The following is a 26,642-nucleotide window of genomic DNA, read 5'->3' as shown; positions in this document are numbered from 1 at the left end:
CTATTTCATTAAAAAAAAAAAAATGCTGGTTGTGACCCATTAGTTTGATTTCAAGACCCACCAATGGGCTGCAACAAGTTTGAAAAGTGGTTCATCAAGGGTAACATTTTCATTTTCAAGCTAACAAAACTAGGGCCACAAGGATTTTCTCAAGATCACACCAGAGCTGGAATTGAAATCTGAGGGTTCTTTCCAATAAAGAAGGGTCCCTATTTTTCTACAGAGCAGGAATTCTTTTTGTTTCCCCTAAGTCTTGGGAGCCCCATAGCAAGAGGAAGGAGGTGCTGGGAGGTTTGTATTCAGTGACATTGCTAATTAGAGATAGAAGGTTCCACTGCCCCCCAGAAAACCTCAGAGAGAGGTGTAGCTTCAGAGGAAGGGTGTGGGATAGAAAAAACAGTTTGAAAAGCAACCAGGTGAGATTCTGAAGTCTCTTAAATGCTTTATTTACTTGTAAGGAGTTCTTGTAACATAAGAAATTTTCCTGAGTTTTTCTGTTCTCTGGACGCACACTTCCAGGTCATTCTCTTTTAGTAATTCACTTTCTCCCGTTTTCCAACCTTTTTCTAATAGTCATTCCTTGCAGTAAATTTTTAGCCTCCAACAATTCATTGGATTTCCGGTGTCTACTTTCTCTGAACAACTTCCTCTTCCCTGTCAAAAATCATGAACTTAGCAATAAGCATTCAAGAGGCCAATCTGTGACTCTTGTTCCCACAAATGTTATCCCCAAAGTTATCCAAGTTAGTTCAGGCTTAGAAATGCTAGTTGCCAAAATGCCCAGGAATCAAGATGCAGGCATCGTGTCAGGACTCTAAATACGTTGTTGCAGGCTGTCAGGGCAGAATGGGCTCTCTTTCCCTCCTGAAATCGTCTCATAATCTTCCATAGAATTTCTTAAAATCCTCATCTAAGTGTGCTACCTACTAGAATTCTAATCTTTTAAGAAAGCCTCTAAAAACGAAGAGCTGAAAGCCACACCAAGCACTAGGTAAATACAAGTCCAGCTTTCTGATTGCTTAGTTCTCTACACCCTTGGAGAGTATGTAACAAAGGGGCCTGCTGTTTGCTTTGCTTAATCTGGTCTTAAAATCTCTGCTTCTTTGTCAGAAAACAATATTTGCAATTGTAAAAAAAAATATTTACCAAGGAACTTGGATAGCATAAGTCAAAGGCTAAGAGCCAAAGGTCAGTAGTTCTTACCCCAAATTTCCCTGGACCTGAGAGTCCCTGCTGTGGAGCTCAGCTCCACCAAACAAACACAGAGCTTTCTGGGCCCATTAAGAAGCAGACATTTGAGAAGGGGAAAGAAAGGGAAGGCTGTAGCCTGTTTCTCAGTCAGAAGCATGAACTTTCCAGCCTGCCCCATAGAATCCTGCTAGACCTTTGCAGGGCAATGGTCTCCACGGGGATATTGCAGGGACTCACCCTGTTGCACAAACCTAGGAAAACACAGTATTCTCCTTACAAGCTCCTAAAGGGCAGATGTTCCTCAAATTGGCAGTGATGGCAACATGCTGTCCTGCTCCCCTGTGGTCTAGGCCAGATGCTCACCTATGCATCTCTGTGGGTGAGGCCTCTTGCCTGACAGTGGGGGACAGATGTGTATCCTGAGAGCCTCTGCAGGGACCCTTTCCTCACAAAGCAGATGACATCTACCCCATGGGCTGATTCTTCTGAGTTTAATGGTGTTTGCATTTACCCCTAATGTTAACTGTTTTCTGGACAGACCTGCCATTGGGCACCAGTGACCACCAGAGTGTCCAGCAACTAGGACTGAGCCACCACTTGTAGATCAGTGAGCTCTGGGTTGTGGTCTTGTGGTGCTCCACCCTGAGCAAGAACTCACTCTTTCCAAGTCCCAGGCCCATGTCACAAGATACAGGTCAGTGAGGTCTGGTCCTCAGGGGAAATGCCCTGCTAGAACTTCAAAACAGGGAAAGGAAATGGAGGAACTAGAAGGAGACGGTGAAAGTAGGGAGCATGGAGCCATGACAAAGTGCCCCACGGGCTGCCGACCTAGATGGTTTTTCAGCCTGCTAAGCGAGGTGGCTCCTCCAAACTGGTGTAGGAGACTCAATGCCCAGTTCCTCACTCCATAGGATCTGACAGGACTGTGGTGGTAGCAGTTCCTAGCTTGCTTGGTTGGAGACTCATTTTTACATACAGTAGTATAATGCGTATGAATTCACACTCTTCTACTAATTGGCTAGGTGCCTATAGCAGGGCCTACAATTTCCCCTGCTGTCCATTCCCCCTTCTCCGTTTTAGTAAATAGCTCCTCAAGCTTCAACATTTGCCTGCCTCTTTTAAAGCTAGATGTGGCCATTTCACTAAGCTTTGGCTAACAGAATGTGAGCGGAAGTGATAGGCAGAACTTCCAGCTGTCTCACTGCTATGGAATTCTGTAGTTCTCCCTCAACCCCACCTCAATCTTTTGTCAAATTCTTGCTGCAACTACCAATCTCTTTTATCTTTCAGGATAAATATCACTGATCAATTCATCCTGGCTTTTGATTCTGTCTTGAAGTAGCTTCTAGCAGGATCACAGTGGCAATTACCACGAGCAGTGGGCAGCACTGAGCAATAATTAGCTTAAATAAATGGTTTAATTCAAAGGTCTTACCTTGAAGAACCAGGCCTTCATCCTTGATGGTGTAGACAAATGAGGTGAAAGGAGCCAGAGGGGACTTGGCAATGAGAATCTGCACACAAAGCATATTTTCCCATGTTAGTCAAAGGAGATATTAGGGATGAACCTCTACTCACTCCCTTTCCCACCAAAATGTTGAAACAAAGTGGTAACCTCTAAGCTGTAAGGTTTATTTTTTAAAAAATGATTAGAAAACTAAATGTTCAAATGAGTTTTATCCCTTCAAAGTGGTCACCTTGAAAAGTCATACACTTACTCTGCCACCGAATGCTTCTAGAAATAAGTCTTATTATTTTATGTCACCCACTTAAATAGCTATTTTTCTGTCCAAAGATAAACCAAGACTGATTCTTTAGTTGTAGTCATCAAACTTAGCTATTTTACTAAAAAAGGCGTCAAAGTCACCCTTAAAAGATAAAGATTTACCATCACTGTAAATACTCAAAATAACTTGCTATAAAGGCAATGCTAGCTATGGATGGGTGTGTTGTGTGTTGCTGACCCCAATGCTTCAACCCGTCTATAGTCACACCCTTTGTCATGTGACTGCATGTCCTCTTACTAAAAGGGTGGAGTATTTCCCATGGCTCTTGATTATGGACTTGGACTCACGACTTGCTTTGGTAAATAGATTTGAGGTAGTTCTCAGCCCAGGCCTCAAGAAGCCTCACATACTTCCACTTGTTCACTCATGCTCTCCCATTGCCAGAGAAAAATACATCCAAGCTACTGTCCCAGAAGGGCGATGAGAGTTGCCTGGAGCTGAGCTGCCCAGCTAGGCCCAGCCAACTCCCACAGATCCACCTGCATATGAGTCAAATGCTTCTACTGTACGCCTCTGAGATTCTGGAGTAATCACAAAGCATTACTGTAGCAAAAGTTGACTGATTTACCATCTAAAACAGAATATCAATGGGCATTGTCCCAAGAAGATACTTACTTTAAAGGAAATGGTCATTTTGTCATTAAAATGTGAGTATCATTAGCACATTATCACGTCATGTGGTTCTATAGAACCACATTTCTATTATATTTTATCATTTCTACTAAAAGAAGATGAATATTACTTTCCTATTTTACAAATAAAACAACATCATCAAAAATAGGAATGGTTTGGCACAGAGCCACTTAGGTAATCAAGGAGCCAAGAACAGAAAGAAATAATTTTAAATAACCAAAAGGCCAACGTGTAATATCTCAATGCATCTCAATTCAACGAACATTTACTGACTGTCAACTATGAGAAGTAGTATAATGTATATGAATCCACACTCTCCCACTGATTACCTAGGTGCCTGTGGCAGGGACTATAAATTTCCCCTACTATCCGTTCCCCCTTCTTCCTTTTAGTAAGTAACTCCCCAAGTTTCGACATTTGTCTGCCTTTTTTGAAGCTGGATGTGGCCATTTAACCAAACTCTGGCTAACAGAATGTGTGCAGAAGTAACAGGCAAAAATTCCAGACTATGTTTTCATAAGAAAATCACATGCTCTTCACTTTCTCTTTCCTTCTTTCTAAGGGCAGGGACCAGCTTCAACATATGGATGTGGACAACATCCTGGGGGATAACAAAGCAACAAGAGAGAAGAAAGATAGATGACATCATAGAGCACTGAACCGTCCCACTTGGGGTCACCTGTCCATCTTTAGACAGAGCTGCTTGTCTGAACTACTGTATTTCAGGGTGTCTCCTTGGAAACTCTATGGGGCAGTTCTACTCTGTCCTATAGGGTCGCTATGAGTCGGAATCAACTCTACAGCATTGGGTGGGTTTTTTCTTACTATAGTGTAGCCTGAGCTCTAACCAATACTGCAACTCTGGACAAATTAACCTTTTTGAGTCTCAGTTTCCTCACATGTAAAATGGGGATAACAACATTTGCCAAATTGGGATCATTTTGAGTATTAAATTAAGTATATAAAATGCCTATCATTGTGTCAAACACACAGTAAGTATATAATAAATAACAGGTACAGTTCCAATCAATTCATCACATATGTTTCCCAACTGTCTCTTAGCTCTCACTTGCCAAGAAGCAATATACCTTGCTTTTTCCAGAAGGAAAAAATTTTCTAGTTGGACCTCAAGATTCTGACAGCAGCTCTAAAGTTATCTAGAGAAACTTGCTCATCATTCTTAGAGCCAGTGTCTTAGTCTCCTAGGGCTGCAGGAACTAAGTACCACAAAGTGGATGGCTTTAAAGACCAGAAATCTAATGCCTCTCAGTTCTGGAGGCTAGAAGTCCAAAATCAGTGTATCGGCCATGTCAATTCCTTGTGAAGGGTCTGAGAGAGGAACTGTTCCAGCCTCCCTCCTAGCTTCTGGTTTCTGATGGCAACGCTTGGCATTCCTTTGCTGCTTGGAGATGTATCTGCACATGGTGTCTTCCTCCTGTGTTACTCTGCCTCCCTGTCCTCCCCTTTTATAAGACACCAAGGAGTCTTGGTGGCGCAGTGGTTAAAGTGCTTGTCTGCTAACCAAACGGTTGTTGGTTTGAATCCACCAGTTCCATAAGAAAAAGATGTGGCAATCTGCTTCTGTAAAGATTACAGCCTTGGAGACCCTATGGGGCAGTTCTCCTCTACGTGGGAGTTTTTTTTTTTTTTTTTAAATAAGACACCATTCAGATGGGATTAGGCCCAACCTACTATTTTTACTCTGGTATGACCTCATTAATTGATAACATTTTCAAAGAAAGACACTATTTCCAAAGGTCACGTTCACAGGTATTGGAGTTAGGACTTTTTAACATATCTTTTTGCGGGACACAACTCAATCCATAACAACCAGTGAGTAGATGTTCCAGCTGGGCATTTACATCTTCATGGCCAGAACAGCTCCACTGAAGATTAAAGTGGGTTCTTTCCTGACTGAGATAGTTTAGGGACGGTTCAATGTGAAGTTTATGAGATGCCTCTTACTAGGGGAATGGCATGGTAGAAGAAAGGGCAGTCAGTGCTTCTCAAGCTTTAATGTGGTGTGAATCGCCTGGGGATCCTGTGAACAGGCAGATTCTCCGTCAGTGGGGCCTGAGAGCCTGCATTTCTAAAAGCTCCCAGGGCACACTGATGCTGACACTGTGTAGCAAGTTTCCAGGCAATCAGCTTGATTGAAGAGTCTAAGACAGATAAGAGTTTGGAGGCCTGGAGCTAGTTAGGAGGCTATTGTGATAATTCAGATATCAGGTGACAAGGGTCAAAACCATAGCTGTATCAGAAAGAATGGGAAAAAAAGAAACGGATGAGAGAAGTATAAATACTTATGTAAAATAGCAATAAAAAAATACACTAAACATATCTAAAGCCTCAGCACTTCATTGTCTGCATGTGGCAACTGGCCACAAAACTAAAGGGTATAAATAAATAATAGATAAAGTATTATACTGTATTTTTGAAAATCGTATTACTATTTTTACTTTATAGACTGCATAATGTGAGGCCCAGAAAAAAGTATATGATATTCTAATGCTACAACAAATGGCATCTGAATCCTCCCCTTGAGAGGGAGAGCAGTCAGATGATGGAGGTGGAATATCATAGAGCTGGAAGGCTTAAATTCAGATGTCATCTCATCCCGGAATTATTTCAGTAGCCTTCTAACTGGGTCCACACCTTCACTTTGTGAACAAGCCCTGAGCCCAGTCTAGGAGGGCCCTCTTTCTCAGGGAGTCAAGGGACTTGGGCAGGTTACTGATTAATACACTGTCTTTCTGGGGAAGAGTTTTAAAATGGATTATCAAAAGGATGACTTGTGTGCAGTAAGAAAAAGTGGAAGTAATCAGTTACGTCAGATGATCCCCACTTCCTTTTTCTGGATAGAACTTCCAGATAGATAGATCAGAGGGTTGCCACCAACACGAAATATCTGATTTTTAGCAAAAATATTGACAAACTATTACAATAGCTTTCTGAATAAAGGGAAGACAAGTAGTTGGGTTGGATGCTAATACCATTAAGCGGACCTGTAAGTGAACAAAGGGTCAACAGCAATCTGGCAAGGGGGTAGAAAACTCTAGCAGAATATACTGGATTCTAGCGTTGGCCCTGTCACATGCAACATTCTTACTGACTAGGATGAAGACACTGATTCTTACACACGTCCATACAGTAAGTATGAGAGAACAGCAGGGAATAGAACTAACAAAAAATGCTGTTCTAACAAAGCTTACATTATAAAGGAGGCAAAAAAGACAACAAAATAAATAAGTAAACTATATGGTATGTTGTTGTTGTGGTTAGGTGCCGTCAAATCGGTTCCGACTCATAGTGACCCTATGCACAACAGAATGAAACACTGCCCAGTCCTGAGCCATCCTCACAATCGTTGTTATACTTGAGCCCATCGTTGCAGCCACTGTGTCAGTCTACCTCATTGAGGGTCTTCCTCTTTTCTGCTGACCCTGTACTCTGCCAAGTATGATGTTCCTCTCCAGGGACTCATCCCTCCTGACAACATGTCCAAAGTATGTAAGACCCAGTCTCGCCATCCTTGCTTCTAAGGAGCATTCTGGTTGTACTTCTTCTAAGACAGATTTGTTCGTTCTTTTGGCAGTCCATGGTATATTCAACATTCTTCGCCAACACCACAATTCAAAGGCGTCAGCTCTTCTTCGGTCTTCCTTATTCATTGTCCAGCTTTCACATGTATATGATGCGATTGAAAATACCATGGCTTGGGTCAGGTGTACCTTAGTCTTCAGGGTGACATCTTTCCTCTTCAACACTTTGAAGAGGTCCTTTGCAGCAGATTTGCCCAATACAATGCGTCTTTTGATTTCTTGACTGCTGCTTCCATGGCTGTCGATTGTGGATCCAAGTAAAATGAAATCCTTGACAACTTCAATCTTTTCTCCCTTTATCATGATGTTGCTCATTGGTCCAGTTGTGAGGATTTTTGTTTTCTTTATGTTGAGGTGTAATCCATACTGAAGGCTGTGGTCTTTGATTTTCATTAGTAAGTGCTTCAAGTCCTCTTCACTTTCAGCAAGCAAGGGTGTGTCAGATGGATCCTGGCTGAAAGCAGAGAATAATGCAGGTTTTTAATGAGTCTCTCCAATCCTGATGCCCTGTTCTTCTTCATATAGTCCAGCTTCTCGTATTATTTGTTCAGCATACAGATTAAATAGGTATGGTGAAAGAATACAACCCTGACGCACACCTTTCCTGACTTTAAACCAATCAGTATCCCCTTATTCTGTCCAAACAACTGCCTCTTGATCTACGTAAAGGTTCCTCATGAGTACAATTAAATGTTCTGGAATTCTCATTCTTCCCAACGTTATCCATAGTTTGTTATGATCCACACAGGCAAATGCCTTTGCATAATCTATAAAACACAGGTAAACATCCTCCTGGTATTCTCTGCTTTCAGCCAGGATCCATCTGACATCAGCGATGATATCCCTGGTTCCACGTCCTCTTCTGAAACAGGCCTGAATTTCTGGCATTTCCCTGTTGATATACTGCTGCAGCCATTTTTGAATGATCTTCAGCAGAATTTTGCTTGCGTGTGATATTAATGATATTGTTCTATAATTTCCACATTCGGTTGGATCACCTTTCTTGGGAATAGGCATAAATATGGATCTCTTCCAGTCAGTTGTCCAGGAAGCTGTCTTCCATAGTTTTTCGCATAGACGAGTGAGCACCTCCAGTGCTGCATCTGTTTGTTGAAACATCTCAATTGATATTCCATCAATTCTTGGAGCCTTGTTTTTCGCCAGTGCCTTCAGAGCAGCTTGGACTTCTTCCTTCAGTACCATCGGTTCCTGATCATATGCCACCTCTTGAAATGGTTGAACATCGACTAATTCTTTTTGGTATAATGAGTCTGTGTATTCCTTCCATCTTCTTTTGATGCTTCTTGCCTCGTTTAATATTTTCCCCATGGAATCCTTCACTATTGCAACTCGAGGCTTGAATTTTTTTCTTCAGTTCTTTCAGCTTGAGAAGCGCTGAGCGTGTTCTTCCCTTTTGGTTTTCCATCTCCAGCTCTTTGCACATGTCATTATAATACTTTATTTTGTCTTCTCGAGAGGCCCTTTGAAATCTTCAGTTCTTTTACTTCATCAATTCTTCCTTTTGCTTTAGCTGCTCGATGCTCAAGAGCAAGTTTCCGAGTCTCCTCTGACATCCACCTTGGTCTTTTCTCTCTTTCCTGTCTTTTTAGTGACCTCTTGCTTTCTTCATGGATGATGTCCTTGATGTAATTCCACAACTCCTCTGGTCTTCAGTCACTAGTGTTCAATGCGTCAAATCTATTCTTGAGATGGTCTCTAAATTCAGGTGGGATATACTCAAGGTCATATTTTGGCTCTCGTGGACTTGCTCTGATTTTCTTCAGTTTCAGCTTGAATTTGCATATGAGCAATTGATGGTCTGTTCCACAGTCGGCCCCTGGCCTTGTTCTGACTGATGATATTGAGCTTTTCCATCGTCTCTTTCCACAGATGTAGTCAATTTGATTTCTGTGCGTTCCGTCTGGCGAGGTCCATGTGTATAGTTGCCGTTTATGTTGGTGAAAGAAGGTATTTGCAATGAAGAAGTCGTTGGTCTTGCAAAATTCTATCATTCGATGTCCGGCATTGTTTCTATCGCCAAGGCCATATTTTCCAACTACTGATCCTTCTTTGTTTCCAACTTTCGTATTCCAATCACCAGTAATTATAAATGCATCTTGATTGCATGTTTGATCAATTTCAGACTGCAGCAGCTGATAAAAATCTTCTATTTCTTCATCTTTGGCCCTAGTGGTTGGTGCGTAAATTTGAATAATAGTGGTATTAGCTGGTCTTCCTTGTAGGCGTATGGATATTATCCTATCACTGACAGCTTTGTACTTCAGGATAGATCTTGAAATGTTCTTTTTGATGATGAATGCAAGACCATTCCTCTTCGAGTTCTCATTCCCAGCATAGTAGACTATATGATTGTCTGATTCGAAAGGGCCAATACCAGTCCATTTCAGCTCACTAATGCCTAGGATATCGATGTTTATGCGTTCCGTTTCATTTTTGACGATTTCCAATTTTCCTAGATTCATACTTCGTATATTCCAGGTTCCGATTATTAATGGATGTTTGCAGCTGTTTCTTCTCATTTTGAGTCGTGCCACATCAGCAAATGAAGGTCCCGAAAGCTTTACTCCATCCACGTCATTAAGGTTGGCTCTACTTTGAGGAGGCAGCTCTTCCCCAGTCATCTTTTGAGTGCCTTCCAACCTGGGGGGCTCATCTTCCAGCACTAAACCCCAACCCAGTGCCATCGAGTCGATTCCGACTCAGAGGGTTGCTACATAGGACTATATTAGACAATGTTCTGCTGCTATTCATAAGGTTTTCACTGGCTAATGCTTCTCAGAAGTAGACTGCTGGGTCCTTCTTCCTAGTCTGTCTTAGCCTGGAAGCTCAGCTGAAACCTGTCCTCCATGGGTGACCCTACTGGTATCTGAATACCGGTAGCATAGCTTCCAGCATCACAGCAACACACAAGCCCCCACAGTACGACAAACTGACAGACACGTGGGAGTATGGTATATTAGATGATAATACGTGTCATGGGGAAAAAAAAGCACAGAAAGAGTATAGGGAGTGTATTGTATTGAAGGAAGGGGTCAATTTTAAATAGGGTAGTTAAGGGGTGACCTTACTGAGAAGATGACATTTGGATTTGTGGGCCAAGTCACTGATAATGTACTATCCTTCTGGGAAAGAGTTTTAAGATGGATTATCAAAAGAATGGTTTGTGTGCAGTAAGAAAAAGAGGAAGTGATCAGTTATGTCAGATGAACCCCACTTCCTTTATTGGCTAGAACTTTCAGATTGATAGATTAGAAGGTAACTCATTCCATTGAGGTAACAAAAGACAAACATGTAGAGAAAGTACTAATATATTGGATTAGACGATCATGTTGTCACAACAAATCTTAATTTTATTTGTTGGGGCAAATCCTACAAATCTTTTAGGATGCAATTTTATTAAAATAAATGTAAGATCTTATCTTGGAGAACAAGGACCAACAATTGGCTACAGCATGAGGGTGATGAGATTTAGCACTCAGAAACCACAGTTCAATATGAGTGGGCTATGAGACGTGATTTCAAAAATTTAGTGCGGCCTCAGGTAACATCGATGGAGACACAGTAACTGGAACAAGGGAGGTGAAGTTCCTGCTGTCCTCCTCACTTGGCAAACTATGCCTGGTGAAATGTACTTGGATTAGGGTCCAAATTCTGGATGGAAATTGACAACAGGAGAACAATCAAAGTAGAACCATCAAGGTGGTTAGACGCCCAAAGCAATTCATGACCACAAATACTTCAATGCAAACATGACAATAAGAGGACTGGGTGAAGGCTCATATTGCCTTTAGCTTGAGTTTCCTGATCTGTAGACTCGGTAATGTTACATTCTATAAAGAGAAGTGCAAATTAGCTTTCTAGCCCAAGACGTTTCAGAAAAAAGTGATGCTTGCCAAGCACATTTGTGAATATACAAGCATTCTCTTTCTTAGATGTGAATCAATACTACATGCCCTTGGCTTTTCTGCTTTTCAAGCTGTAAACTATTCTACTTTAAAATAAACAAACCCCTAGCAGATGATTTTGGCTATTCTGTCTCAGTTGTTCTGCCATACCATAAACTTGGGTTGTTCTAATCATTGTCTTACTTGGGCTGTTTGTCAAGTGTCCTCCTATTTACTCCAATACATAATGCACTACAGGGAGGACTGGCTGCCTAATAAAACTCCAGGGTCCCAGTGTAAAGCTGACTATGGAACTCTCTGAGGGTTCATGGAAATACAGAATTGGGCAAGAACAAGTGTAGATACATGTAGGTCACAAAACCTGGAGCTCCACATGGTAGGTGTGCGGTATCGTGAGCTGTTAACTCTGCCTCCTGCAAATAGCCAGATTGATTTTTATTCAATGTTTCTTCCATATCAGATCAGCTCAACGATATGAATATACTATCTTCTCTCTTCACCTATTCTTGCAAGGAAAATGATCACTGGTATTTTTAAATTCTTTCAAGGAACAGGTAATGTGTATTGACTATGTGTTAGAGGTCTCCTGGGTGGTGTAAATGGTTTGTACTGACTTGACTACTAACTGAAAGGTTAGCAGAATCCACCCACTGGCTCCACAGAAGAAAGTCCTGACAATCTGCTTCTGTAAAGATTATAGCCAAGAAAACCCTATGGAGCAGGTCTATACTGTAACATGTGGGTTCACCATGAGTTGGAATTGACTTGACGGCAGTGGGATTGGGTTTTGTACTAGGTGCTGGGCTCCAAAACCCACTGCTATCTGGAAATAATTCCCAATATCTGTACCATCCACCAAACCATCCATGCACATATTCAATCCACGAATATTTACTGAGCCTTTTACTTTGTGCCAGGTACTGTTCTAGTGCGAGGACCTAGCAGCAGACAAGACAGACAAAGTCATTGCTCTCATGGAAGTTACATTCTTGTGGCAGAAGACAGATAATACAGAGATGTCTTTGGCTTTTGTGCTTTCATGACTTTGATTCTATTATGAACCCCTCATTCTTGGACATTCACTCATTCATTCATTCAATCTATCAACTGACATTTATCAAGTACTGTGTTAGTTTTCTAGGGCTGCTATAACAAATGACCACAAAATGTTCTGGATAAAAACTACAGAAATGTATTCTTTCACAGATCTGTATGTAGTCCAGAGGCCCAAAATCAAGGTGTTGGCAGGATTGGTCCATGACGGCCTTGCAATCTCTGCCTCCATCTTTGTGTATCTGTGTATTCTTTTATAAGGACTCTCTCATTGGATTTAGGGTTCATGTGAATGCAATACAATTTTATCTTGAACTTTAATTACATCTGCAAAGAATTTATTTCCAAATAAATTCACATTCTGAGGTTCTGGGTAGACATAAATTTTTGGAGGAGCACAATTCAACCCATTACGAGTACCTACAATGGCTGAGGCAGATTCAGTTTGCACTGTGTGAGTTTGCACTTATTAAAAGACTGCCATATGCAAAATGGACATGAAAAGAGAGAGTGGAGGGAGGGAGAGGGCTGTCTCATCAGGGGCAGAGTAATTGGTAGTATGTAGTAAGGTGTATATAAGTTTTTGTGTGAGTGACTGACTTGACTTGTAAACTTTCACTTAAAGCATAATAAAAATTATAAAAAAAAAAAGACTGCCATATGTTTCTACTGCAATTTATTTCTTATATGTATGTTCTGAATTCTTAATAGGATTGCTAAAAAAAAAAAAAGATCAGTGGCTTTTTTTTTTTGTATCTACTCTTTTTCCTTCTATAGGGCCCAGTCCAATGCTTTGCATACAGTGGGCTCCTAAAAAATTGTGACTGACAGGGCTTTTCCTCACTATTCCTGATTTTATCCCTGTGATGGTTAAGGTTATGTGTCAACTTGGCTAGGCCATGGTTCTCAATGGTTTGGCAGTTATGATGTAATTTGGCAGCTGTGTAATGACGTAATTAACTCCATAATGCGATCTTCTATGAACAGCCAATCTGTTATCAGGGAGATTCCTTGGGGTTGTAGCCTGCCTACAGTATATAAACGGATGTTCCAGCAAGGCTCTTGCTCTGGATTCTGCATCTGGCTCATCACCATCTGACCTCTGGTTTTTGGAACTTGACCTAGCCAATATTGGGATTCGTTGGCCTCAGCAGCCTGTGAGCCAGTGGCCAGTCATCTGGCCTGCCAATCCTAGGTCTGTCAGCCCCTGCAGCTACTTGAGTCTGGAGAAGCCTCCAGCCTGACAACTGACCTGTGGTCTTGGGACTTGCCAGCCTCTACAACCATGTGAGCCATTTCCTTGTAATAAATCTCTCTCTTTTTATTCTACATAACACACACACACACACACACACACACACACGCTTCACTGGTTTTGCTCCACAGGAGAATCCAGCCCAAGACAATCCCTAAGCTGTATGTGTGGAGGTTTCTTCCAACTTACAAGTGAAAACACAGAGGTCTCTGTACTCTAGACAAATTTAGAAGCAGTTTCATTTGGAGCTCACTGACCTTCCTTGCGGATTCTCTCCTCCTTCTTTTATGTTTCTCCCCTCAGGTACCTATTACGCTGTCAGCAAATAACTGTCAGCCCTGGTGGCACAGTGGTTAAGCACTGGGCTGCTAACTGAAAGGTTGGCAGTTTGAACCCATCAGCAGCTTCATGGGAGAAATATGTGGCTTCTGTAAAGATTACAGCTTTGGAATCTATGGGGCAGTTCTACTCTGTCCTATAGGGTCATTAGGAGTTGGAATTGACTTGACGACAATGGGTTTGGTTTTTGGTTAATTCTCTTTAGTCCTAAAATGACAGCTGATTTAAACTTTTCAGTGTTAACCTTTTCAGGTATGTTTGCATTTTAATACAAGACTTCAAAGGGAGGATAATGGATCTAAACTGGTGGAAAGTCTTGCTGGATCAGGGAGGTGGGTGGTGGAGCCTTCCGGGAATCCCATAGTAATAATAATGATGAAAACAATCACCACCACCAACAGATATTAATCCTCTCAACAACCCTTTGAGGTAGGTAGTTTATAAGTGTTAAAGCCAGGATTCTAACACAGATCATCTGGTTCTACAGTTCATACTTTTAACCACTTTGATGGCAGCCCCAATGTGGCACATATAGATCAACCTACTTCCCTGGGGTAAAATATCATGTGAGGATGAATGCATAATAGTCAATAAGGGCATTTTTTCCTGCAGCATGGATACTGCATGAGTCAAGACAAGGATGGGAATTAGACTGGACACCCATGTGGGTGGCCTCAGCTGTTCACGAGCTTCCACATTGGCAGTCTTCCTCCTGCCCTTCATCTCTGAATGCCTAATTCCTAATTATCTTTGGAGCCCCATACAAATAATACCATCTTGCTTTTTATAAAGATGGCTCCGAAAGCAAAGAAGGAAGCTTCTGCCCCTCCTAAAACTGAAACCAAAGCAAAGTCACTGAAGGCCAGGAAGGCAGTGCTGAGAGGCAGCCATGAAAAAAAAAAAAAAGAAGATCTGCACTTCATCTACCTCTGGCAGCCCAAGACATTGAGGTTCTGAAGGCAGCACAAATATCCTTGCAAGAGCACCCCCAGGAGAAACAAGCTTGACCACTACACCATCATCAAGTTCTGCCGACCACTGAGTCAGCCATGGAGAAGATTGAAGATAGCGACACACTTGTGCTCATTGTGAATGTGAAGACCAACAAGCACCAGATGAAACAGGCTGTGAAGAAGCTCTATGATGTTGATATGGCCAAGGTCAACACCTTGATCAGGCCTGATGGACAGAAGAAGGCATAAGTTTGACTGGCTCCTGACTATGGTGCTTTGGCTGTTGCCAACAAAATTGGGATCATCTAAATTGAGTTCAGCTTGCTAATTCTAAACACAAGTTTTTTTCACCATACACACAAAATTTGGTACCATCTTCAGAAAGTCTATGCTGACTTCTCCAGCATGAGCTAGTCTCTTTTTAATCCCATCCAACTTTATCTGTACTGCTGTAGTAGCACTTTATACTTTTCTCTATTTTAAGTTGATCTTACATGAATTTACTTAATCTGTTTGAAGGCAGAGACCATCATTATTGTTGCTGCTGCTTCTTGTCCTACCAACCTCCAACATGGCGCTATATATATAGTAAAGGCTCAATTATGAAACTGAATGAATGAATTAATGTACAAACTGATGACACACAGAAGCTTTACTGACTATATTCACTTTGAAGACTCATCCGGGAACCCTTCCTCCCTGCCCCCTACTCCAAATTGGGGAATGCAGAAGATGCCAGAGAAAAGAGCAGGCTGCCCAGTCAATCACTGCCAAGATTTTCAGTTTGGGCAGGCCTAAAGTCAAGTCTTTCTTTGGTTTTCATTTGCTATAGCATCACATGTTTTTCCTGGCCTGACCCCACTTCCATAAGGCTCAGAGTGTGGAAAAGGAGTCGCAGAACAGAAAGGGCTGGGCATAGGAACCCTGGTCCTCCTCCAGGACGGTGAAACCTTCTAGGGATAGTGCTTGTGTCCTCTTTTTTGAAGTATAGGTGTGACCCTCATCTGGCGCAACCCAACCCAGCCCTTCTCCTCCATGGGTGGCCAGAAAGGCCAGTGTGGGACAGGCAGCACAAAGGTGTTAGGAACCTAGGTACAGACCATTCTGGAGGCTGCTTTTAATAGCATTCTGGTCCTGGCAGGTTGCATAAGTTCTTGCAATAGAGCCCCAACTTGGGAAAAAGTGAGTTTTGCTTTTGTGGCCCAGGAAAGCAGACAGGAATAGGCAGCCATGTGCTAAGGGCAAGCTGGCACCGATTCTTCCACTTTCTCCTTTCTAATCCCTGTGCCAGGCAGGCTTCCTTTAACACTGGTAATGAGTCCTTCCTCTCTTTTATTTTCTTCCCCTTCCCACCCACCACCCTAAATCTCAAATTGGTTTGGGGCAAGGGGCAGATTAGAACGAGCTGGCAAAGAGAAAGTGTAAGTAGAAGGATTTCTTGCTGAAGGGGCAGGTGGTAAATAAAAAAAAACAAACCGGTTGCTGTTGATTCCAACTAATGGTGACCCCACATACTGCAGAGTAGCACTGTATTCCATAGGGTTTTCAAGGCGAGTGATGTACTGGTTAAGTGCTCATAACTGCTAACCAAAAATCAGGCAGTTCGAACCCACCAGCCACCCCATGGGAGAGATGTGGCTGTCAGCTTCCTTAAAGATTACAGCCTTGGAAACACTATGGTGCAGTTCTACTCTGTTCCATAGGTTTGCTATGAGTTGGAATCGACTTGATGGCAATGGGTTTGGTTTTCTGTTTGCCTCTGGGTGAGTTCAAACTGCCAACCTTTTGGTTAATAGTTGAGCGCTTAACCATTTGCACCACCCAGGGCTCAGGGGCAGGTGGTAGGCCTGAATTTTCTCCAACCCTGCCCCTTGTTATAAGATGTAGGGCCCTAAAGACTAATGTAATGTGTTCAGCCAAGAATACTGGGATGAAAAGCAACTGGGGTAGGTAACTCAGAAATATGACTTTGCATTTGCCCACAATTTCCTTTCCTGCTAGCTTTTAAATTCTGTTTAGTCTCTCCCATGATCCACAAAATTATGAGGTTGTAAATGAATTCAGCTTGATGTCCTTATTGAATGTGTCTGATACTTTTATCTGCATGCAAGGTTCCTACTGAGAAGCTAGAGAGGAAACCCACTGACTCTGAAATGTCCTTCAACAGGGACCCTATTATCCCACTTCAACTGGATTTCTGGGCTAATAAAACCCATTGCTAAGCTAAACAAACCTTTCCTCTAGCTGTGCCAAGTGTCTGCGACAGAAACCCTTCATGCCAGGGTTTTTCCTCCTTGTCCAAGACTTAGAAAAAGGTTGTTTTCTCAGCTGCTTTGAAGTCCAGGAAGAGAGCCAGGGAGGCAAACAAGCCAGTCACTCTTGCATCAGACAATTCAACAGGCTTTTGATAACCTCAAGTCTTCTGTGTCTTCCCCATGTTGAGCTGAACTCTCCAAGTCAAGGAACAGAGGGGCCGGAAATGTTCTAGACAGGAAGATCTCTGGGGCTGGAATGGGGCCACAGGATCAGGGGGGCTTGAAGTATACCCAGTGATCCTCAAAGGAATTCTCTACTCATTGTGTTGAGAAAGCTGGAGGGAAAAGTGGCAGAGGTCCAGCTCTCAGTCCATATCTGGATCTTCTACTGATTACAATCTGCTTCGTCACTCAGGAAAACCACTCTCCACGGAACACTGAAGCCTCAGCGCCAACAGGGTTGCAAGACAATGAGGGGAGAGTAGAGAATGAGTTTAGTGATGTCCAATCTGCATCCTCTTAATAGGAAGGAAAATCTATAGAAGTGACATTCAGAACCAAAACCCACTACTGTTCAGTCGATTCAAACCCATAGTGACCCTGTGGGACAGAGTAGAGCTGCCCCACACGGTTTCAAAGGCTGTAAGTCTTTATGGAAGCAGACTGCCACAGCTTTCTCCCTTGAAGTGGCTAGTCTAGGGTTCAAACTGCCGACCTTTCAGTTAGCAGCTGAATGCTTAACCACTGCACTACTGAGTCTCCTAAAAGTAATATAGTGCTGGGAAATGGCAGGGTGGAAAAATGAATTGTATTTGAGCAGGCATCAGATTTATTCATTTATCCCATACATGGTCTACTTCACAACTTATCCTACAGAAATTGGAGGGTAGAAATTAAGCTGATCTGAATCTCTAATGAAATATAATTTTAGAACCTGGGAAGATTCTTCCAGAAAGTCTGGCTCTGAGGCTACAATATCTGAATCCACCATAGAGTATAACTAAGCCTTTTATAACATCTCTCTGGTGATTGGTTTCAAAAAGTTTACCTATAACCCATCAGGTTCTTAAAGCATATAAAGGTATTGCTAGCTTCTTAAAGAAAATATATTAATTTCTTCAGGTCAACAGGATATTAATTTAGTAAATTAAGTGACAGTAATAGTTCAGCAAAGTTGAAAGAATTTTACAGTGAATACTCATATACTATCAATCAGATTCTACCATTAACATTACACTATGGAGCCCTGGTGGCGCAGTGATTAAGAGCTCAGCTGCTAATCAAAAGGTCAGCAGTGTGAATCCACCAGCCGCTCCTTAGAAACTCTACGGGGGCAGTTTTACTTTGCCTTATAGGGTTGGCCGCTGTGAGTCGGAATTGACTCAACGGTAACTTTTTTTTTTTTTTTTAACACTTGTTTTTATCACCTTTCTATCCATCCATTGATCCATCTCTTAAAACATTCTTTACATTTCAATCTAAATTGCAATGGTTCAGCACGGATATAATTAACTATGTATAAGTTTAATGTTTGTTCACACTTTTTAAAAACCATATTTTTTTTTTTCCAGTGAACTTTACATGTGGGTTTGAAAGGGTTAGTGGCTCCTTCCCAGTCACACTAGAAGCAGAGAGAATTTTAGTGACTGCATAATATGGTGATATGCAAGTTTACACAGTCAGAGAATACGGGGTCATTGATTCTCTCTCTATTAGATACTAGCTTTATTTAAGTGCAGTTTACATACAGTAGACTTCACCAATTTTAAAGGTATGGATTGATTAGTTTCGACAAATGTATACAGTTGTATAGCCACCATTGCTGTTGTTAGGTGCCATCGAGTTGACCGTACAACAGAACGATCCTTATGATCATTGCTATGTTTAACCCCATTGCTGCAGTCACTGGGTCAATCCATCTCATTGAGGATCTTCTTCTTTTTCACTGACCATCTACTTTACCAAGTATGAGGTCCTTCTCCAGGGACCAGTCCCTCCTGATAACATATCTAATGTATGTGAGACAAAGTCTTGCCATCCTTGCTTCTAAGGAGCATTCTGGCTGCTTCTTCTAAGACAGATTTGTTCATTTTCCTGGCAGTGCATGGCACAGGCAGTCCCTGGGTTACAAACGAGATCTGTTCCTAAGTATGTCTTTAAGAATTTAGAGGTAAGTTGGAACAGGTGCATATGGTTCTTATTTAGCCTTACTTTAGCGCAAGAAAAGGCTTGAAGTCTTTTCAATGATTTAAAAGCTGCATGTGCAGCAGCTGACGGTGATTGGATAAGTAGGGGTTGGTTCAGGAAACCCTGGTGGCATAGTGGTTAAGTGCTATGGCTGCTAACCAAAAGGTCAGCAGTTTGAATCCCCCAGGCGCTCCTTGGAAACTCTATGGGGCAGTTCTACTCTGTCCTATAGGGTCGCTATGAGTCGGAATCCACTCGACGTCACTGGGTTTGGTTTTGGTTTAGGGGTTGGTTCAATCATTTCAAAGTGAGGGCAAATTTATATAACATTAAAGGGCAAGTACAATTGTCCATAAGTCAGACATTTGTAACCTGGGAACTTACTTTATATTCCATATCCTCCAACACCATAATTCAAATGCATCAATTCTTCTTCGGTCTTCCTTATTTATTCTCCAGCTTTAGCATGCATGTGAGGCAACTGAAAATGCCATGGCTTGGATCAGGTACACTTTAGTCCTCAAGGTGACGTCTTTGCTTTTTAACACCTTAAAGAGGTCTTTTGCAGCAGATTTGCCCAATGCAATACGTTGATTCATTTTTTGACTGCTGCTCCCATGGATGTTGATTGTGGATCCAAGTAAAATGAAATTCTTTGACAACTTCGATATTTTCTTCATTTATCATGAAGTTGCTTATTGGTCCAGTTAGGAGGATTTTTGTTTTCTGTATGTTGTGGTGTAATCCATACTGAAGACTGTAGTCTTTGATATTCATCAGTAAGTGCTTCAAGTTCTCTTATCTTTTAGCAGGCAAGGTTGTGTCACCTGCATATGGCAAGTTGTTAATGAGTCTTTCTCCAATCCTAATGCTGTGTTCTTCTTCATATAGTCTAGCTTCTCAGATTATTTGCTCAGCATACAGATTGAAGAAGTATGGTGAAAGGATACAACCTTTCCTGACTTGAAACCATTCACTATCCCCTTGTTCTCTTCGAATGACTGATTTTTGGTCTATGTATAGTTCCTCATTTCTGTTTTCTTTATGTTGAGGTGTAATCCATAATGAAGGCTGTGGTCTTTGATCTTCATTAGTACGTGCTTCAAGTCCTCTTCACTTTCAGCAAGCAAGGGTGTGTCATCTGCATAACGCAGGTTGTTAATGAGTCTTCCTCCAATCCTGATGCCCTGTTCTTCTTCATATAGTCCAGCTTCTCGTATTATTTGTTCAGCATACAGATTAAATAGGTATGGTGAAAGAATACAACCCTGACGCACACCTTTCCTGACTTTAAACCAATCAGTATCCCCTTGTTCTGTCCAAACAACTGCCTCTTGATCTATGTAAAGGTTCCTCATGAGTACAATTAAGTGTTCTGGAATTCCCATTCTTCCCAATGTTATCCATAGTTTGTTATGATCCACACAGGCAAATGCCTTTGCATAATCTATAAAACACAGGTAAACATCCTCCTGGTATTCTCTGCTTTCAGCCAGGATCCATCTGACATCAGCGATGATATCCCTGGTTCCACGTCCTCTTCTGAAACCAGCCTGAATTTCTGGCAGTTCCTTGTGGATATACTGCTGCAGCCATTTTTGAATGATCTTCAGCAGAATTTTGCTTGCGTGTGATATTAATGATATTGTTCTATAATTTCCACATTCGGTTGGATCACCTTTCTTGGGAATAGGCATAAATATGGATCTCTTCCAGTCAGTTGTCCAGGAAGCTGTCTTCCATAGTTCTTGGCATAGACGAGTGAGCACCTCCAGCGCTGCATCTGTTTGTTGAAACATCTCAATTGATATTCCATCAATTCCTGGAGCCTTGTTTTTCACCAATGCCTTCAGAGCAGCTTGGACTTCTTCCTTCAGTACCATCGGTTCCTGATCATATGCCACCTCTTGAAATGGTTGAACATCGACTAATTCTTTTTGGTATAATGACTCTGTGTATTCCTTCCATCTTCTTTTGATGCTTCCTGCATCGTTTAATATTTTCCCTATGGAATCCTTCACTACTGCTACTCGAGGCTTGAATTTTTTTTTCAGTTCTTTCAGCTTGAGAAACGCTGAGCATGTTCTTCCCTCACAACTGGACCAATGAGCAACATCATAATAAATGGAGAAAAGACTGAAGTTGTCAAGGATTTCATTTTACTTGGATCCACAATCAACAGCCATGGAAGCAGCAGTCAAGAAATCAAAAGACGCATTGCATTGGGCAAATGTGCTGCAAAGGACGTCTTCAAAGTGTTGAAGAGCAAAGATGTCACCCTGAAGACTAAGGTACACCTGACCCAAGCCATGGTATTTTCAATCGCATCATATGCATGTGAAAGCTGGACAATGAATAAGGAAGACCGAAGAAGAGTTGACGCCTTTGAATTGTGGTGTTGGCGAAGAATGTTGAATATACCATGGACTACCAAAAGAACGAACAAATCCGTCTTGGAAGAAGTGAAGCCAGAATGCTCCTTAGAGGCAAGGATGGTGAGACTGCATCTTACATACTTTGGACATGTTGTCAGGAGGGATGAGTCCCTGGAGAAGGACATCATGCTTGGCAGAGTACAGGGTCAGCGGAAAAGAGGAAGACCCTCAAAGAGGAGGACTGACACAGTGGCTGCAACAATGAGCTCAAGCATAAGAACAATTGTAAGGATGGTGCAGGACTGGGCAGTGTTTCGTTCTGTTGTGCATAGGGTCGCTATGAGTCGGAACCAACTCGACGGCACCTAACAATAACAATAACAACAACATAGTTCCTCATGAGCACAATTAAGTATTCTTAAATTCCCATTCTTCACAATTTTATCCATAATTTGTTATGAGCCACACAGTCATATGCATTTTGCACAGTCGATAAACACAGGTAAACATCTTTCTGTTATTTCCTGCTTTCTGCCAAGATCCATCTAACATCAGCAATGATATCCCTCATTCCATGTTCTTTTCTGAATCGGGACTGAATTTCTGCCAGTTTCCTATCGGTGTGCTGCTGCAATCGCTTATTTTACTTGCATGTGATATTGATATTGTTCAATACTTTCCCATTCTGTTGGATCACCTTTCTTTTTTGGAATGGGCACATACATAGATCTTTTCCAGTCGGTTGACCTCTACTTCCACCTCTACCTTCACTGCCACCTCTACTGCTGTAACAACTGGTACTGCCACTACCGCTCATTCTGCTACCAGCAACTGCAAGGTTGTGTCATCTGCATATCACAGGTTCTTTTGTAGATGTTCTTTATCAAATTAAGGAAGCTCCCTTCTATTCCTAGTTTGGGGAGTGTTTTTGTCATGAAAGTGTGTTGGGTTTTGTTGAATACTTTCTCTGCATCAATTGAAATGATCATGTGAGTTTTGGTTTTTATTTTATTGATATGATATATTACATTAATTTTCAGATGTTAAACCAAGCCTTGCATTCCTGTGATAAATCCCACTTGATCACTGTATATAATTCTTTTTATATGTTGCTAGATTCAGTTTGCTAGTATTTTGTGGAGGATTTTTCTGTTCATATGCATAAGAGATATTGGTCTATAGTTTTTTTTCTTGTGATGTCTTTGATTTTGGTATTAGGAAGATACTAGCCTCATAAAATGAGTTGGAACATGTTCTCTTCTATTTTTAGGGAAAGTTTGTGAAGAATTGGCATTAACTCTTCTTGAAATGTTTGGTAGAATTCAGTGGTGAAGTCATCTGGATCTGGGCTTTTCTTTGTGGGTAGATTTCTAATCAACAAACTCAACCTCTTCACTTGTTAAACGTACCTTCAGATTGTCTACTTCTCCTTGAGTGGGTTTTAGTAGTCTGTGTCTTTCTAGGAATTTGTCCATTTCTTCTAAGTTATCTATTTTGTTGGCATACAATTTTTCATAGTGTTCTTTTATAATCTTTATTTCTGTAAGGTCAGTAGTAATGCCCCTCTTTAATTTCCCAGCCTAGTAATTTGAGTCTTCTCTCTTTTTCTTTTTCTTGGTCAATCTAGCTAAAAGTTTGCAAATTTTGTTGATCTTTTCAGAGAACAGCCTTTGGTTTCACTGATTTTCTCTATTGTTTTTCTATTCTCTATTTCATTCATTTCTGCTTAAATCTTTATTGTTTCCTTCCTTCTGCTTCTTTTGGGCTTAGTTTTCCCTTCTTTTTCCAGTTTCTTAAGGTGAAAGCTTAGGTTATTGATTGGAAGATTTTTCTTCTTTTTTAAAAAAAATATGTTTAAAACTATAAATTTCCTTTAGTTGCACACCATATGTTCTGGTATATTGTGTCTCAGAGTATTCTACAGTTTCCTCTGTGATTTCTTCTTTGATCCACTGGTTATGTAGAAGTGTGTGGTTCCATTTCCACATATTTGTGAAATTTTCAATTTTATTCTGTTATTGATTACTAAGTTCATTTTATTGTGGCCAGGGAACTTGGTATGATTTCAGTCTTTTAAAATTTACTGAGTCTTGTTTTATGGCCTAATATATGGTCTATCCTGCAGAATTTTCCATGTGCAGTGGAGAAGAATGTATATTCTATTGCTGTTGGGTAGAGTGTTCTATAAATGTGTTAATTCTAGTTGGTACATAAGTACCATCTGAGTTTTCTATTTCCTTGTTGATCTTCTGCCCAGTTGTTCTATTCATTAATGAGAGCAAGGTATTGAAGTCTACAAAGATTAATGCTGAATTGTTTATTTCTCTCTTCGATTCTGTCAGTATGTCACGTATTTTGAGGTTTTGTTTTTAGGTGCACATATATTTATAATTGTTATGTCTTCCAAATGCATCAATCCATTTATGATTATAAAATGTACTTTTTGCTTTCCAGTAACAATTTTTCTTTTAAGTCTATTTTGTCAGATATTAGTATAGTCACTTTAACTTTCTTTTAGTTACTGTTTGCATGGTATATCTTTTTCCATCCTCTTACTTTCAACCTACTTGTGTCCTTGCATTTAAAGTGTGTCTCTTATGGAAAGAATACAGTTGGATCATTTCTTTTTTTAATTCATTCTGCCAAACTCTTCCTTTTGGATTGAGATGTTTAGTCCATGTACATTTAATATAATTACTGATATGGTGGGATTTACGTCTGCCATTTTGCACTTGACTACTAACCTAAAGGTTGAACCTACCCTGTGGTGTCATGGAAGAAAGACCTGGCAATCTGCTTCTGCAAAGATTACATCCCAGAAAACCTATGGAGCAGTTCCACTGTGTAATACATGGGATTGCTATTGAGTCAGAACTGGCAACGGGTTTGGTTTTGGTTTGGTCCTCTGTATCTGTTGCTTCCATGTTCTGAAAAAAATCTTAAGGTTTCAACCGCTGCAGTATTTCGCAGGCACTTTGGCTTACAGTTCCCTCTGCTCTGTCTTGTCAATCTTCTATCATTTTCTGTCTTCCAATATTTTGTGGAAACTCATTGATGTCTCTTTTCTCAATCTCTTTGCCTTTTTGGGTTAATATTATCATTATTTTTTATTACTCATTGCCACCAAGTTTATTTTGACTCATAGCAACCCCATAGGACAGAGTAGAACTGCCCCATAGGGCTTCCAAGGGTACAATTTTTATGGAAGCAGACTGCCACATCTTTCTCCCGTGGAGCATCTGATGGGTCCGAACTGCCAACCTTTCAGTTAGAAGCCAAGCACATAACCAATGGATGGTTAGAGAGAGTGGAGATAAATATAATTGGTCAAACCTTCACTTTAAATAGGAAGCTGTCTTTGTGAACTTTTGATCTTTTATCTCCAACCAGGTAGTGATTTGGTGAGATTATCATAAGATCAGCTTTTCTTTTTTTTAAAATCATAATATCAGCTACATAGACACACACACACATCACACATATATCTATCACTACTACCCACTGCTATTCAGTTGATTCCAACTCATAGCGACCCCAAAGGGTTTCCAAGGCTGTAAATCTCTACGGAAGCAGACTGTTACATCTTTCTCTCTCAGAGTCACTGGTGGTTTTTTAACTGTCAGCCTTTTTTGTTTAGCAGTACATTGCTTTAACCACTGTGCCACCAATAAGTACTATATATACCATGTAACTTCTCTCAAGGGTGCTCAATATAATTTTTAGGTGCTATCAAATCATTCTTACAGGCACCTTAAAAAGGTGGCTTGTGGCCAAGTATGATTATCCTTAATATAAAACGCAAGGTTCTGGGTAACAATTCAGGAAAATTAGTAATATGCCGTGTTTTGAAGGCCAGACTCTGTCTTTTCTTGCTGTCCATCTGAGTGCGTCTGTGTGGGCAAGGCTAACGTACAACTTGACACACAGGTTGTAGCACTAACCATTACTGAGGTTGTTAATGTTACCATTTGTTAATGTTATCAGTTGGCGCTATTAAAGGAAGAAATAAAATTGGTTGTATCATTGGTAAATACATGGCCATCAAATACTGTATTTTTATGCAAATAATGTGTACCTTCTATGTTTGTTTGCCAATTGTGCCCTCCCCCCTTAAGGCATTTTCTTAAGCACCACTATGCTAATTTTTTTACATGTTGCTGCAAAAAAATTAGCATACTACCCATATGAAAATACTTTGAGTGGGGAGGGCACAGTTGGCAAACAAATGTAGAAGTGCATGTTATTTGTGTAAAAATACAGTATTACATGTAGGCTTTATTTTTAATGGCTCTTCATCAAAAGTTAACTTAAGTATCACCAATTGCAACTTTCAAATAAGTATAAACAATTATGTGCTGGTTTCATTGTCGTCTAAAGTGTCGTCTAAAACTTCAATTTAACTCCAACTAAAGCAACCAAATGGAAACCCTGGTGGCATAGTGGTTAAGAGCTGCAGTTGCTAACCAAGAGGTTGGCCATTTGAATCCACCTGGTGCTCCTTGGAAACCATATGGGGCAGTTCTACTCTGTCATATAGGGTCACTATGAGTCAGGATTGACTCAACAGCAATGGGTTTGGTTTTTTTTGGGGGGGTAAAGCAACCAAATAATGTCACAGGCAATTTCAAGTGAAAGAGACCCATTCCCTTTCTCTACCTTAAATCAGGAATATAAAAATGGCCAGAAAGACAAGATGCTTAGGAACTCTGCCCCTGTTGTTGCTAAGCTTCTAACTACCCAACGAGGCAGGCCTGACTTCCCAGCACTTTCCACAGGCCCAAAGGAAGCAGAGCTGGCTTCTCTTGTCCAGGCCCACTTGAAACATAGCCAAGGCAAGGCAGCTCTGGCCTTCAAGGGTCACAGAAGGAAGGCTGTGGCCGTGTGATTATTACAGTAAAAAGATGCCAGGAACTCAGAGGGTGTGGCTTGAATTCTGAAGCACACATCCTTGTTACATCATGCTTGGGCCACACGGGATTTTCTTCAGTCTCACAGGAACCGATTCAAGGAAGGCAACATGTTTCTATGTAAAGAAGCTGAACTATGAATTTGACACATCCAAAAACAGCTGGTCAACTGGGATTGG

At 41.0% G+C, this 26,642-nt stretch overlaps 1 protein-coding gene and 1 pseudogene across 2 annotated transcripts in view; one reads left to right on the top strand and one right to left on the bottom strand.

The window, feature by feature from the left end:
• The window catches only part of RAD51B (RAD51 paralog B), a 717,077-nt gene that overhangs the window by 13,953 nt on the left and 676,482 nt on the right, over positions 1-26,642 (bottom strand). For both annotated transcript variants that reach the window (XM_003408521.4, XM_023546294.2), the window contains one exon: positions 2,627-2,705. In XM_003408521.4, the coding sequence (XP_003408569.3) occupies positions 2,627-2,705 (79 nt within the window). The remainder of the gene's footprint in view (positions 1-2,626; positions 2,706-26,642) is intronic.
• LOC111750164 (large ribosomal subunit protein uL23-like) lies at positions 14,231-15,048 on the top strand (annotated as a pseudogene).

This window comes from Loxodonta africana, chromosome 10 (assembly GCF_030014295.1).
Source record: "Loxodonta africana isolate mLoxAfr1 chromosome 10, mLoxAfr1.hap2, whole genome shotgun sequence".
Taxonomy (NCBI): Eukaryota; Metazoa; Chordata; class Mammalia; order Proboscidea; family Elephantidae; genus Loxodonta; species Loxodonta africana.
This window is presented reverse-complemented; position numbering and strand designations above follow the sequence as displayed.